The sequence below is a fragment of the Copidosoma floridanum genome, unplaced genomic scaffold (genome assembly GCF_036245765.1).
Source record: "Copidosoma floridanum isolate Cflo_tuat_1 unplaced genomic scaffold, Cflo_Japanese_pri ptg000020l, whole genome shotgun sequence".
Classification (NCBI taxonomy): domain Eukaryota; kingdom Metazoa; phylum Arthropoda; class Insecta; order Hymenoptera; family Encyrtidae; genus Copidosoma; species Copidosoma floridanum.
The window spans coordinates 5899591-5914281 of NW_028321897.1; the positions used below are offsets into that span (position 1 = coordinate 5899591).

Genomic DNA, 14691 nt, shown 5'->3' on the forward strand with positions numbered 1-14691 from the left:
CTTGTTCATCAAGAAGATTGTATAAGGACGAGTTGTAAGTATTGGGTAATGTAGAGCAGTATTCTCACCGCATTTCCATTTCGCGTATGTAATTTTTATGTAATGAAAATAGTAACAATTATAATTTAGAGAGATCGTTTTAAATAGCGAAATATTGACCTTTTTTTTCATTGATACAATGTAAGTATCAGTAAGGCCCTACCAAGTTATGTGCGTGCCTGTACCGTGTACTTATAGACAGCATACGATAGACAGCGTTGCACGGCCAGTTTTGTTTCGGCCGTTGTAAGCACATATGCTAAACCGTTTTCTCTGCTTTATGCAACAATCTACGATTATTGCTGACATTATTTTATTTTGGCTTTTTCTATTAATAAAGAGTTTATTATTGTAACTGTAAGTATAGTGCTGTGATTTATTAGCGGGGGTCGTACTCGCTGAAATCTCGTCCTTTCAATAAAATTGCAGTTTGTAGTTGAGAGTTAATTTCGATGTATGGTATTAGTTATTTACAACCTTCAAACGATCCATGAAAATTTTTATTTTGTGTTGCTTTAATACTTTATAACTTAGTTCACTGGTATAAAGTTACATAAATGATTATTTCATTCCTCTATCTGTCCAACATACCTGATTTTTATTAATAAATAAAAATAAAAAAATTCCATATCAATCTTTAGTAGATCGGATGATTGACGACTCTGCCATAAGTCTGTAAAACTTTTTTTTTTTCAATTTACCGTAACACTTCACTATAGAGTAGCAGCAGTTGCCCACGGTGGAGTCATTGGCTGTGGATTTTGCAGATAGGACATGACTACAGCTGATATAGACAGCATAAAGCTGCTAAGTATCTGTTTGGTATCGTCGCTGATTCGCGAATTGGCAAAACTTATACAAGAGCAGTAAAGAGCCACCCAGGCACACCACTTTAGCCTCATCATTAAACCACACATGCTGAAAATCATACCCAAGATATTCATGTAGTCAGGTGTTAGATCATCCCCTGGTTGAGCTTGACTGCTGACTGCTGATGGTCTGTACCTGATCTCCTTATCAGATCTACGTGGGTCTGATGAACTGTTCATTCTGAAATGTAGTAAAATCATTTCAAGAGTTTTTGTACAGTAAACAATGATGTAATCATCATGTTATACAGTATAACCTCAAAGAGCCGTATGTGTTGAAAATATTATTTGATTTACTAATTACATATTTAACGAAACTACTTGAGCTTATTTCAATTAAAAATAAGTGTTTGATAAGACTAATGCTAAAAGTGTTATGGAAAAAGAAAAGCTAAGGCATTACAAGACAAACTTTTGGTCATAGCAAAGCAATACATTTGTAGGTACTTACTTTTATAATACGTTTAATTGACGGTACAAATCGAATACAAGCTTTCGGAACTTGGAGTTTTGTTGCTCATAAATGTAAAACTTGTAACATTTTAATCAACGTAACGACTCCAAAACTCAACCTCCGAATTAAAAGAGGTGACGCAGCACATTAAAAACGTTGTTGCAAAGCCTGAAAATTCACATATATTATATAATACAAATGGAGAGAGGGAAATGAAATCTGCCACGGTGCAGGGTGTATCCCGGGTATGTACGATTATTGTCACAATACCATTTGCTTCAGCCTAGTGACTATACCAGTGACGGTCACACGGTCAGAAAGAGAGAAAAACTGTCTGCTTTTAGTTCGTTGATTGCCACGCTAGGTGGCGTTAATTCTAGACTGTTGCAGGAATCCTGGTATGCCGACGGCTGACAATCAAATTTTCAAAAGCGAGTCAGCCAGCCGTTAGTATAGAAGGACTCCGCAGCTGTACAACTACCTCCATCTAACGAGGCATTTTGCAAACCAAAAACTGCCGTTTTTACAATGGCTCATTTTATCCTTTTTTGTTTAAAAAAATGATCACCTTCGTCCTTAATTAAAAAAAGACACATCCCTTAAAAAAATAAAATGAAAATATTGCTTAAGCGAATAAAATAATTGTAGACAGGAAGAGGCGTGATATACCCGAATTGAACTCACAATTAAGGGTGTTTTCCGCAATCGTCACCAGCAAGTAATTTAAGGTTGCGCTCTACGCTACCATATCAGGTCGATAAGTCAACTATGCCTTGAATTAACTGCGGCGCTCTGTTCCGTAATCTGGCCAGTTAAAATAGCAGACGACAGTCAACAGCGATGAAATCTTCACTTTTTTCTCGACTTTCACGTCGTCTGCTGTTTTAACTTGCAGATTACGCGGAATATACTTATATTTGTTGACTTACTGACCTGACGGTATAACGTATATGTATATAGAGCGCAAATTTAAATTACTTGCTGGTGACGACGATTGCGGAAAACACCCCAAGCGGCGTTACCACCACGACCTACGTAACTTTACAGCCTCTGATTTTATCATTCTGGTAAAGAGAGCACGGTGTAAGATGTACGTGAAGTTATGTGTAGTAATTAAAGTAATTAAAGTAATTACTACTAAGTAATGCCATATGGTAAATTTTATTAAACCATATGAATATCTCTATTTTTAGAGGTCGACTTTTGAGTAAAAAATAGATTGTAAACTTGCCGCAAACAGCACGAACCGCGTCAAATTTTTATTATCTATCTATAAGATTAGTTGCGGCTGGTTTGTAATTATCAAAGTGTCTTTGCTGTAAATAGCAATATTTATTTGGATCAGCGCCATCTAGCGGTCTTAATTTTTTTGCCATAAGTGGCTCCTAAAATTCTCAATCAGAGCATTCAGGATTAGAGCCATTTAGTCAATTATAAACCAGCCGCAACTCATAATGAAGCTATAAAACAAAAAAATAACGATACGTGTGTTTTTGGCGGCAAGTTAACAATCTATTTTTGACCAAAAAATTGACCTCCTATGTGTTTGTACTTTTGAAGATAAATTTTCAAGCATAAGATAGATTGTTAGCATGCCGCCAAAAACACATGTATCGTTATTTTTTTATTTTATAGCTTCGTCATGAGTTGCGGCTGGTTTATAATTGACTAAATGGCTCTAATCCTGAATGCTCTGATTGAGAATTTTAGGAGCCACTTATGGCAAAAAAATTAAGACCGCTAGATGGCGCTGATCCAAAATAATTATTGCTAGTATTGCTACTTACAGTAAAGTCACTTTATTAGTTATAAACCAGCCGCAAATAATCTCATGAATAGACGATAAATAGTTGACATTTTTTATGCTACTTGCGGCAAGTTTCTACATCAGTATACTACATATCTTATATGGCTCATAAAATCGACAATATTTACAAAATTACAATACTCTTGACCTTTTACCATTAACTCATGTAAGCTCAAATTAATCAGTCCATCAAAGAGACAACCGAAGAAAAAAGGCCTGAAAAAGAAGCACAGTCACACGAAAAGTCTTATACAAGAATGGAGCATTGGATCTCACTTGATCAGAGAAGGTTGGGTTCTTTGTTTACTTATAACACTTAAAATTTACATCTCTGTAATAAATGTATTTTCCAATTAGTGAGATCCGATGCTCCATTCCTAGGAGACTCTTCGTGTGGCTGCTTCTTTTTAAGACCTTTTTTCTTCAGTTGTCTCTTTTTGACTGATTAATTTACGTGTATATTTGATCGTGATTTACGATTTCTGTAACACAAATTTTGTCATGTACATATTATACAAGTTAACTGTTTATTGGAAATCTAAAGTTGAAGGGCTGTTCTTTCATTAGTTAATGGTAAAAGGTCAAGAGTATTGTAATTTTATAAATATTGTCGATTTTATGAGCCTTATAAGATAAGTAGAATATTGATAGCTTTGGAGGTCGATTTTTAGGTAAAAGATAAATTGTAAAGCAATTTAAATTAAGTGAGTTCCAATGCTCCATTTTGAGGAGACTCTTCCTGTGTAACTGAACTTCTTTTTTAAACTTTTTTTCTTTAGTTGTCTCTTTTGGACTTATTACTTTACGTATCTATTTAATCATTGTTCAAGATTTCTGGAACACAAATCTTGGTATGTACGTATTATATAAGTTAGCTGTTTATTTAAACTAGAAAGTTAAAGGGCTGTGCTTCCGCGAGTTAATAATAAAAGGTCTAAAGTATTTTAATTTTGTAAATATGGTAGATTTTATGAGCTGTATAATATAAGTGGAATATTTATACTTTTTAGGGTCCATTTACAGGTAAAAGACATATTGTAAACTTGCCGCAAGTAGCATAAAAAATGTCAACTATTTATCGTCTATTCATGAGATTATTTGCGGCTGGTTTATAACTAATAAAGTGACTTTACTGTAAGTAGCAATAATTATTTTGGATCAGCGCCATCTAGCGGTATTTATTTTTTGGCCAAAAGTGGCTCCTAAAATTCTCGATCAGAGCATTCAGGATTAGAGCCATTTAGTCAATTATAAACCAGCCGCAACTCATGACGAAGCTATAAAATAAAAAAATAACGATACATGTGTTTTTGGCGGCATGCTAACAATCTATCTTATGCTTGAAAATTTATCTTCAAAAGTACAAACACATAGGAGGTCAATTTTTTGGTCAAAAATAGATTGTTAACTTGCCGCCAAAAACACACGTATCGTTATTTTTTTGTTTTATAGCTTCATTATGAGTTGCGGCTGGTTTATAATTGACTAAATGGCTCTAATCCTGAATGCTCTGATTGAGAATTTTAGGAGCCACTTATGGCAAAAAAATTAAGACCGCTAGATGGCGCTGATCCAAATAAATATTGCTATTTACAGCAAAGACACTTTGATAATTACAAACCAGCCGCAACTAATCTTATAGATAGATAATAAAAATTTGACGCGGTTCGTGCTGTTTGCGGCAAGTTTACAATCTATTTTTTACTCAAAAGTCGACCTCTAAAAATAGAGATATTCATATGGTTTAATAAAATTTACCATATGGCATTACTTAGTAGTAATTACTTTAATTACTTTAATTACTACACATAACTTCACGTACATCTTACACCGTGCTCTCTTTACCAGAATGATAAAATCAGAGGCTGTAAAGTTACGTAGGTCGTGGTGGTAACGCCGCTTGGGGTGTTTTCCGCAATCGTCGTCACCAGCAAGTAATTTAAATTTGCGCTCTATATACATATACGTTATACCGTCAGGTCAGTAAGTCAACAAATATAAGTATATTCCGCGTAATCTGCAAGTTAAAACAGCAGACGACGTGAAAGTCGAGAAAAAAGTGAAGATTTCATCGCTGTTGACTGTCGTCTGCTATTTTAACTGGCCAGATTACGGAACAGAGCGCCGCAGTTAATTCAAGGCATAGTTGACTTATCGACCTGATATGGTAGCGTAGAGCGCAACCTTAAATTACTTGCTGGTGACGATTGCGGAAAACACCCTTAATTGGGAGTTCAATTCGGGTATATCACGCCTCTTCCTGTCTACAATTATTTTATTCGCTTAAGCAATATTTTCATTTTATTTTTTTAAGGGAGTGTCTTTTTTTAATCAAGTACAATGGACGAAGAAATACCAGATGCTGAATCAAGAAACTACATATCCTGCTTGGCGTGGGTTAAACAAGGAGTTGCCGCTCAAGTGCCAGACAAGGTTAGATTTTCAACGTACGGGCAATATAAAATGTGATTATAAGATGGTTAATTAATCAATTAAACTTATTGTATGTAATTTAATTTTGATAACCATAGATCGAGTTATCAGCTAAGGAACTGCAAGCTATTATTCAGGATGCACAGTCCGAGTTACAGTGAGTTTATTAAAATTGCAGCCACACTTGTCGTTTTTTGGTGTACCCAGTATATACCTTTATTTTTATAAATTTTAATGTTATTGTAGGGAATTAAAAGCCGAAGATGATAGCGATGAAGATGCTGATACCGAAGGTGGTAAAGATAAAAAAAAAAAGAAAAAAACAGAGGACGAAGAGATGGATGATGATGGATCGATTAATGCTGCAGACGAATTTAATTTTGACAACTACGACGAGGAGTGTATGTATCAAATTAAATTATGTCAATTAGTCCATGAACTCTTGAATAATTTTATTATTGTTTTTATAGCTGGAGATATTTACTGTAACATGGATAGACTAGCTATTTTGGAAGACGGCAAAGATCCAAACATAACAGTGGCAGATGAGGATGACAATGATTCCGAGAAAGAAGATGACATTATCAAGCCTCATGATAATCTTCTGCTGGTAGGTCACATAGTGGATGAAGCTAGTATTTTGGAAGTGTATAGTGAGTATTGTGTTATATGTTTAACTACATAAGCAATTGGTTTCTTTGACAAACGTTATTTTTCATTATAGTTTACAATGAAGAAGAAAGTTCTTTCTATTGCCACCATCATGACTACCTTTCTTATATCCCATTGTGCTTCGAATGGCTTGACTTTGACCCAGGAGAACAGAAACCTGGTTTGACAAATTTTTAGTAAAACATTTATGATTCATAGAAATTTGTATGTCTAAAATTAATCGTTACTTTCCAGGTAATTTGTGTGCAATAGGAAATGATACGCCAATTATTGAAGTATGGGATTTGGATGTAGTTGGGGCTGTGGGTCCAGTATTTAAGTTGGGCAAAAAACCAAATAAAAAAAAGAAAATCAAACGTATTGGACATAAAGATGCAGTGCTGGACTTGGCATGGAATCAAACTCATCAGTAAGATTAAATACACAGACAATATTAATAGGAGAAAACAAGTTTAACACAAATAATTTACGTTATTACAGTCACATTTTAGCAAGTGGCTCTGCAGATCGTACTGTACTATTGTGGGACTTGGAAAACGGCACTCCAAGCTCAAAATTTAGTCCTTTTGAAGGAGTGGTTCAATCAATAAAGTGGCATCCTACAAAAGCTCATTTGCTTCTCACTGGTGGCATGGATAAGTTAGTTTATTTTGCAAAATTTAGTTGCATCTAATATTCATAGTTTTCAGTTTTCATTTAATATACATTACACTATAGAAAAGTAAGACTATTTGATGGCAAAACTGAACAAGCAAAGGTGTGGCAAGCCTCTGGTGAAGTAGAAAAAGTTGTTTGGAATCACTATGATCCTAACACGTGTTTCATAAGCACTGATAATGGATTTATTGAATGCATTGATATTAGGCAAGATAATCCATTGTGGCAAAAGCAAGTTCAAGAAGAAGAAATAGCAGGTACGATATACTTACATTAAAACTAAAATTTCATAATTTGTTATCTTAATTAGTTTATAATAAATAATAAATTAACTTTCAGGTTTATCAATGAGTGCATCATGTCAAGGACTGTTAATTAGTTCTAATAAAAATGGAGCTATCAAAGTTTGGGATGTTAAAAATCATCTAGAGCCTCAATTAGTTTTTGAAAAACAATCTAATTTAGGCCAAATAATTTGTTTGGAAGCTTCTTGTAACAGTCCTTATGTATTTGCTGTTGGTGGTGACAACAAAGCTCATAATTTAAATGTTCTTGACTTTTCGACTATTAACGAAGGTATGCACTAAAATCAAAGGAAATTTCACAACTATTGTCATTACCATTATAATATTTAATTACAGTCGCTGAGAAATTCAAAGAGCGAGCACCAATTACATCCCGAGTCAATAGCGCGTTAAGAACACAAAGGGAACACAACGAAAGTATGATGGATGTCACACAAGATTTGGGATCCATTGCCTTAGGGTCACTGAACTCTAAAAAACTTATCAAAAAGAAAAAGAAACCTAGACACCGAGATCTATACAAAAAATAAGTGTAAGCTTATGTTTTTCTGTAAATAGATACGTTGTTATCAATTGGTAGGAAACATTTTCACAAAAGTTTATTTGTATCTTGTTTTTATTTTAAAAAAATATTGAATAAAAAATTTTTAATACGACATTATTGAAATGAATGTTATAAAGAAAAACAAATCTCGAGTAGAAGATTTTCTTTATTTTCTTTTTTTCTCAGTTCAAAAAGCAAAGATCCTTTGCATCTTCTATGAACACATAATATTTGTTTATTTACATTTTTGTTTTCAATGGAAGAGCTCGTACAAATTAAGAAGGAATCGAAGATCATACAATTCTTTTAAGAGCTCCAGAGTATAAAACGTTTACATTTTTAATGAACACACAAATAGTTACATCTTCATGTAGTAAAAGTTAACATTTTTACAAAAATTTGATAAATGATGAGAAATTTAAATACTGCAAGACAAAATTATATTATTGAAACTTGAAAAAAAAAATTTTTTTTTTTCAGTGCATAAAAAAGATAATAATGCTTTACGTAAAGAATAAGGGGCAGTGCATAAATTAACTAATGTTTTTTACATACTACTTTATGATTCCACTACGTCAAAGTAATTACACGACATTATAAACATTTTCTTTGATTTTATCACCACATAATTATACTCACGATTTGATCTTGTCGATTAACGGTATTGCTGTGTATAAAAGATTGATAACTAGTTTTGATACTAACTTTATAATCAACTAAAAAGAAAAATGCATTGTTTGACAGTTTGAAGGATAAAACAAACGTAATTGTGCGAGGCTTTGTCAACGACATATCAAAAATACGAACCGTTATTCACAAAAATGTTTGCTTTGATGGATCGACAAGCTGTAAAAACAATTTTCGTTTTATTAGTCATTTTTTGACGCAAAGTCTTATCTTAATCACCAAATTTCCACCACATACAAATATTGGTAAGCTTTAATCCTCATTTCTCTAGCTTTATTTTTTTACTTTTGCATATCACGCATTTTTTTTCTTTCCTTTCATTCATTGAAAACAAAATTTTTTTTTTGCACTAACTTTTGGCATCCTGCCTTAAATTTTAAATTTACATCATTTTTATTTATTAGTCTAGACACGTGAAGCATGAAAACTCTTCATTTATTCATCAGATAACTTTGATGAAACTATTACAAATTTCATAATAAAAATTTTTCATAGTTTAGATGCTTTCGCACATAAAAATTCATAAATGATAAGTTCGATTAGCTGCAAACTCAGCTCGGGTAATTCGTGTACTATTTTTTAATCAATCACAAAACGCACGCTTCACGTAATAATACGCATGTCTCCCTCTAATGCTCAATTAATTAATCCTCGCAACTTACGCTCTGGCAGTGGTCATATTAATAAATTATAAGTTGACGACAAATTATGCTAGTAATGGTTTTGTTATCAAATCTGGAAATACCCACTGTTGTCATTAGAATGTGTATATAATCGTTGAGGCTGTATACTTTTGTTGAACGTATGTATAAAACTGCCTTAGATTCCGACTCTTACGCTGTAAACTTTCTTGTATGTATTTGATTTTTTCTTGAATTACAAACTTTAAACCACTGCTTTTTTCGACATTTCTTATAAAAATTGTAAAATAATAATTTATCATGGAGTTTAAATAAGCCATCGAAAAAGGCAGGTTGTGTGATTATCAAGTTTGTAATAATAAGTGCCCAAGTATATAAAACTGGTTGCAACAAAAATCTCCTCATTGACTCTTGCAAACTATAGCAAAGGCACTTGAACAACTTTTTTTTTAAATTTTCTTCTTTATCATAAACTTTATCGGTTTTATAAAACTGTGCTTTGTAAAAATTCCAAGCCATTAATAGCATAAGACGTATGAACTTGTTTACATTATTTTTTACGTCTGTATATGCGTGACCAAAATCGTATGTTGTCTCTGGTAAAAGACATTGCGACAAATGGACAATAAATATTATGTTACGTAATACATTGGTTTTAAATATTTTCCATTTGATAGGACAATTTTTTTCACCATTAATTCACAATTAATGGTTCGTTTCACGTAGACGTAATTTATTTAATCATCAAGTTTCAGTCATGTATCACTTAATATTTTTTTTGTATTTTTTTTTTCTTTTTCTTCTTGCAAATGTAATAATTTTAGAAGTTGTCTAATTATTTATTTTTTATGCATGTTCTGATGTATTCTGATATATGAAATATGTTTGTATTTTATAAATCGTTCATGTCAATAATAATCATTTATTTCGTTCATGCAGATTACCCTTGATCAAAAAATTTTGTGTTTCCATAAAAGGAGAAGATATGAAAAAAATTACTTATTTATTGTCTGGCTAAAAAGAAGCCCTACTAAGCAATAAATATATCACGAATTCATTATTAAAATTATCGTAACTACAGTAAATAGTAATTTAAAAAAAAACCTCCAATCTTTTGGCGTATTTTTAGTCTGCAGGCAGGATATTTCAAATTTTATTAAAAATTCCAACTAAAAACTCAATTACTTTTAGCCCTTGAAGCGCACGTAAATGACGAGAAAATTAACGATTGAATTTTCTCGATATTTCTTAAAATTCAAATAATTGAGTGACTAGCTTATACCCGATTTCATTTAATATTTAAAATATTCTGCTGAAAGTGTATTAAATTTTTGAAATAAATAATAAGGCTCTTAAATGTTTATACGAAAAATATTCCAGAAGTACCGAGGTCTTTGAACGAATAAAACTAATTCATTTAACAACTATTAAATATCGAAAGATCCTCGAGCACTCGAAATTGTCCACCTAGACAAAGTATTTGAAGAAATATTTTTCATACAGTTACATACCCTAAACATCATCAGCCATGTCAATTTACAAACGGAGAAAATCCGGTCCCTCGGACATCTTCCAAGGATCACGTGCTTCTTGAAAGTAGACGTGACGAAACTCGGTCCACTCAACTGTATACTATAATATAAGCTCTACACCAAAGAAGAATGTCTCTTGGGTGTAATTTAAGGCTCGTAGTCATAAAATTTACAACTTAACAGCCCTAATTCACCCTCACATCGAGGCACGCAGAGCAGCCACATTATATATTTTACAGTCCTTCGCTCACTGAAATAATCATCGAACTTCTCTTTCTTTTCCTCCAAATTTTAGGAAAATTCGGTAGTCTCAAGCGTCGGTGCTTATGTCGAGACTCCTCGAGTCCTGGTTGGAATCGTGCTGGCTTCCGTTCTCCGACGAGGCGCTGCTCGACAATCCCGACTGATCGCTGCTCGTCGCCGCCGACGTAGTGGTCTTCCTCATCTTGGGCTTATACTCAGTTATGACAACGGTGACATTGTTGACCGTGACCTCGTTCGTCGTCGCGCTACTCCGATCGATGTTTTTGAGCCTCGGAGGGTGTCGAGAGCGACGTCTCGGCTTGTCCAGTTTGTGCTTGGTGCCGATGATCCCACCACCGGAAGACGAGGAGCCGCCGCCGACACCACCGGCCAGCTCCTTTTTGCCCGACTTTAGCTGGGGCACGTACTGCTGCTGGGTCACCTGCCGACCATTGCGCTGTCTTTCAATGACCAGGCTGTTCTTTTTTCCACGCGACGGCCAGGCCTCGGGCGATTTTATCAAGCTCGTGGCGTGGTCGTCTATAAATTTTATGTTGTTGTTGTGTAATTGGATGAAAAAAAATATATTACCTGCTGGGCGACCAGCTGAGGGTTGATGCGCGGCTTGCGCGTCGAGGTACCTTTGCGAACGTCACACATTAGGCACTTGAATGCTTCAGCTGTGTTGCGATACGTACAGACACTGCAGTCCCAATAATGTTCTTCCAAAACTTTCGCCTGGCGTTTACCGCTTCCGGAATGGTTCATTGTTCATCGGAATCGGTCTTGGGGGGAAACTGCTACTTTTCCCTTGAGAGTGAGAAACCAAAACAGGGCCGTCGCCACAGCCTCATGTAAGATAGATTTTTGTTTTTCCGGCAGGGTGAAATAATTTGGCAAATTGAAAAAAAGAGAGGTGCCCAAGGACCCCCGCTTTTTTTCTTATTAATGTAAATTAAGTCACCGAGCGTGTTGCCCTTTTTTTTTTTTTTTTTTTTTTTTTTTCAATCAATTTAACGGAGAATTACTGTCTAAGATATATACATTGAGAATTATCAACTCAATAGAGTACAAATCTGTCTCACATGTTTACATGTGAATCTGTCTATATGCCATAAAGATGATATACACCTTGGAAACATGGTTCAGTCTTGTTTTTAGCTGCAAGTTAAAAAATTTTTTGTTAATCATCTAAAGGATTGTTATAAGAAATTTGTTTCAGTTCAAGGACGAAATTAAATATATTTACCTTTATGGTATAATTTCCTTCAAACTGGTTGATAAAAAACTTGACTGATCTTACATCACAATTAATTCCTTACAATCCATTGAGTAACCTGAAATAGAATATCGTTTTATTTACGTTATTTTCAACTGTTTATTGTGATTTTTTAATTAATTTTTAGATCTGGTGGAAGAAAAATGATTGATTTCTTCCATGTGTTCATCAATACCTATTCTTCAGTTGTGTAATTGAGAAATTGAACTAAAATATTTCATCTTTAAATAAAGCCTTAATTATTTTTCAAGAGCAATGGTAAAAGCAACTATATCTGAAGCTTGAATTAATTGAATGAGAAAGATAAAGTTAATCTGGTAAGTAGATTGATTAAATTAAAGGTGATTTGAACACTTTTATCAATGCCACTGCTAATTCCAAATCGTATTATAAAGAAAGCCAATTGTGTATGAGATAAGGTCACAACATAAGTACAATTTCAAGGTCAACTGTTTTTACGAATCTAATCAAAACACTCGAAATAATTCATAAATTTCAAGGTTTGACTATATATTTGACAAATGGCTGTCCAGCACGCAAGTACAAACGATCAATATCAACTGAAGTTCCGAAAATCAAATTTCAACACTATCAAAATTTTATTCGTCCCCTCTAAGCTAGTACGCCCGATCAACACATAAGTACTTATACACCCAAAATTGTACAGTGCACCTCTGGTATAGTAAGACAAAACTGATCATTCCAGGGCAATAAATCAACCATCTTCTTCGTATTCCCCTTTCGCTTTCCGCCCCTTTTCCAAAAGCAGAAAAAGAAAACAGCTGTAGGATTGACGTTACTTATATCAAAGTATACGCAGGAGCTTCAACAACGAGTATATGTACTGTATACCACGGAGAAAATTAAATAACCGTGTATTTTTACTACTTATTTTCTAAAACAATCCTTTCCTTGAATGATAAAAAAACACATGCACACGACTATCGAACTAACCGTAGTCGAACGATTACACTTCATAGGGACAGTTTAGGAGCCAAAGTACTTATTTTTTTTTTTCGATCGCACTTAGGACACGGCAGCTGTAAACGCAACCAAAGAGAGAGAGAAATAGGTTCTGTCCCTCTTTGAGCTGATGAGCAAAAGCTTCGGTGAGAACACTTATACTTCCAGGAAAAAGGTTTTTCGTTTTGAGTTACACCAACCATACAATTATCCTAAAAGTATTACTTATACATAAATCTATCTGCCTATTTAGAAAAGCGTCACCTTTTCTCCCCTCCTACATGTCCTCTCTGTTTGTTTACGTGTCTGAAATTCGAGCTGATATATCTAATTAGAGAAATACTTTTATTGGTATAAAAAAACTCGCGAGCAGCCTGTGGCCTCTTGTCCGATACAGGACCCGCTTTGTGATGATTTTTCGTAGCCACTCGATAACTCAGATGTTTTTACTGGACACACTTTTTTTAGAAAAGTTGCACTTCGTCACTTTCTTTTCTTCATGATTGCAGACCTCTGCAGACGCAAAGAAAGCTGATTTTACAACATATATTTTTATCGACTTTGGTGATGGGTACCGCGCGAGGAGGGGGGGAGGAGGCGCGGCACGACGACGACGACACACCGCCACAGAGCAGGAGTTGATTGGAGAGATAGAGATATCGCGGGAGTATTTAATCACTGAATCAATTCGAGCAGATTGTTATACTTTTTTTCGTTTTCGTTTGTAAAAATCAATTGATCTACGCGATCATTAACTGTTTCGTAATTTCAAAGGGGAGTGTGATCAAGTATATACATCAATAATTTCAAAGAAATAAAGAAAACGAATTAAGTATGTACTAAATCTTGTGTAATATTGTAATAGTACCCATTATAAAAAAAAAAATGTCTTTTCAATTCTACTTTGTTGTACCCGATGTCGTTTAATACACGACCTGCAAAACATGATTTCCACTAATGAAAAAAGGTAGCTTAACAGAATTGGCCAATAAAAATTGAGAAATAAAAATCTGTGTAAGTGATCAGATACGTCACATGTGATGATGGGGAATGATGGGGGTTGTCAAAAATCGACGGAGTCAGTTGGGTTAGGTAGGGTACAGCCTGTCCATCCGTGTGTTCCAGTAGCGCTCTCCGACAACTTACCGACAACTTAAACATGACGCAAGATATCGTAAGACATATATAATTAACATATATAACTGGAACACACCCCATATATACAGTATATTTTATTACAAGTGCATAAGTAGACTGCATAGTGCATAAAAGTACGTACCTAATGATGTTATATGAGGTTTGTTCAAGCCAATTCTCGGTGAAACTCGGAGAGACTCTGGGAGCCTTCGAGAATGGAATTTGGAATAACAAGTGTTCTTCTCCGAGTGTCTCCGAGAGACTGACAGCTCTGACTGTCCCCGAGAATGTGTATGCACACGTTAGGTTAGATAAATTAAAAGATTCACTCTATTCTAAGACATTCTGTTTACTTTTTGTACTTATCTAACCTAACGTGTGCATATACATTCTTCAGAGTTCAGAGTATCTCCGAGTCTCACCGAGAAT

The 14691-nt window shown here is 34.3% G+C and overlaps 2 protein-coding genes and 1 long non-coding RNA gene across 8 annotated transcripts; 1 reads left to right on the forward strand and 2 right to left on the reverse strand.

The window, feature by feature from the left end:
- Positions 1-682: 682 nt before the first annotated feature.
- On the reverse strand, positions 683-1560 carry LOC106647012 (protein Asterix). Its single transcript, XM_014363251.2, has 2 exons — positions 1360-1560; positions 683-1089 (listed from the first exon to the last, which is right to left on the reverse strand). The coding sequence occupies exon 2, from the start codon at positions 1086-1088 to the stop codon at positions 753-755; it is 336 nt and encodes a 111-aa protein (XP_014218737.1). The 5' UTR covers position 1089; positions 1360-1560; the 3' UTR covers positions 683-752.
- Positions 1561-5369: 3809 nt separating this feature from the next.
- LOC106646989 (no child left behind) lies at positions 5370-7892 on the forward strand. 3 transcript variants are annotated; one of them, XM_089593640.1, is made up of 11 exons: positions 5370-5412; positions 5484-5602; positions 5701-5759; positions 5849-6003; positions 6073-6255; positions 6327-6434; positions 6509-6683; positions 6755-6913; positions 6992-7188; positions 7271-7507; positions 7573-7892. In XM_089593640.1, exons 2-11 carry the CDS (start codon positions 5510-5512, stop codon positions 7764-7766), a joined length of 1560 nt encoding a protein of 519 aa, XP_089449766.1. In that variant the 5' UTR covers positions 5370-5412; positions 5484-5509; the 3' UTR covers positions 7767-7892. The 3 variants fall into 3 exon arrangements, with proteins under 3 accessions (XP_089449766.1, XP_014218705.2, XP_089449767.1); XM_014363219.2 differs by having other exon boundaries at positions 5407-5602; XM_089593641.1 differs by having other exon boundaries at positions 5407-5602; positions 5701-5747.
- A 2-nt stretch (positions 7893-7894) lies between these two features.
- Positions 7895-14527, reverse strand: LOC106647019 (YY1-associated factor 2). Of its 4 annotated transcripts, none has more exons than XR_016293107.1 (4): positions 14405-14527; positions 12133-12220; positions 11475-12044; positions 7895-11340 (listed from the first exon to the last, which is right to left on the reverse strand). It is a non-coding gene; the product is annotated as a YY1-associated factor 2 (long non-coding RNA). The 4 variants fall into 4 exon arrangements; XR_016293108.1 differs by lacking the exon at positions 14405-14527 and adding an exon at positions 13117-13205; XR_001339228.2 differs by lacking the exon at positions 14405-14527 and adding an exon at positions 12338-12943 and having other exon boundaries at positions 7895-11325.
- Positions 14528-14691: the final 164 nt, after the last annotated feature.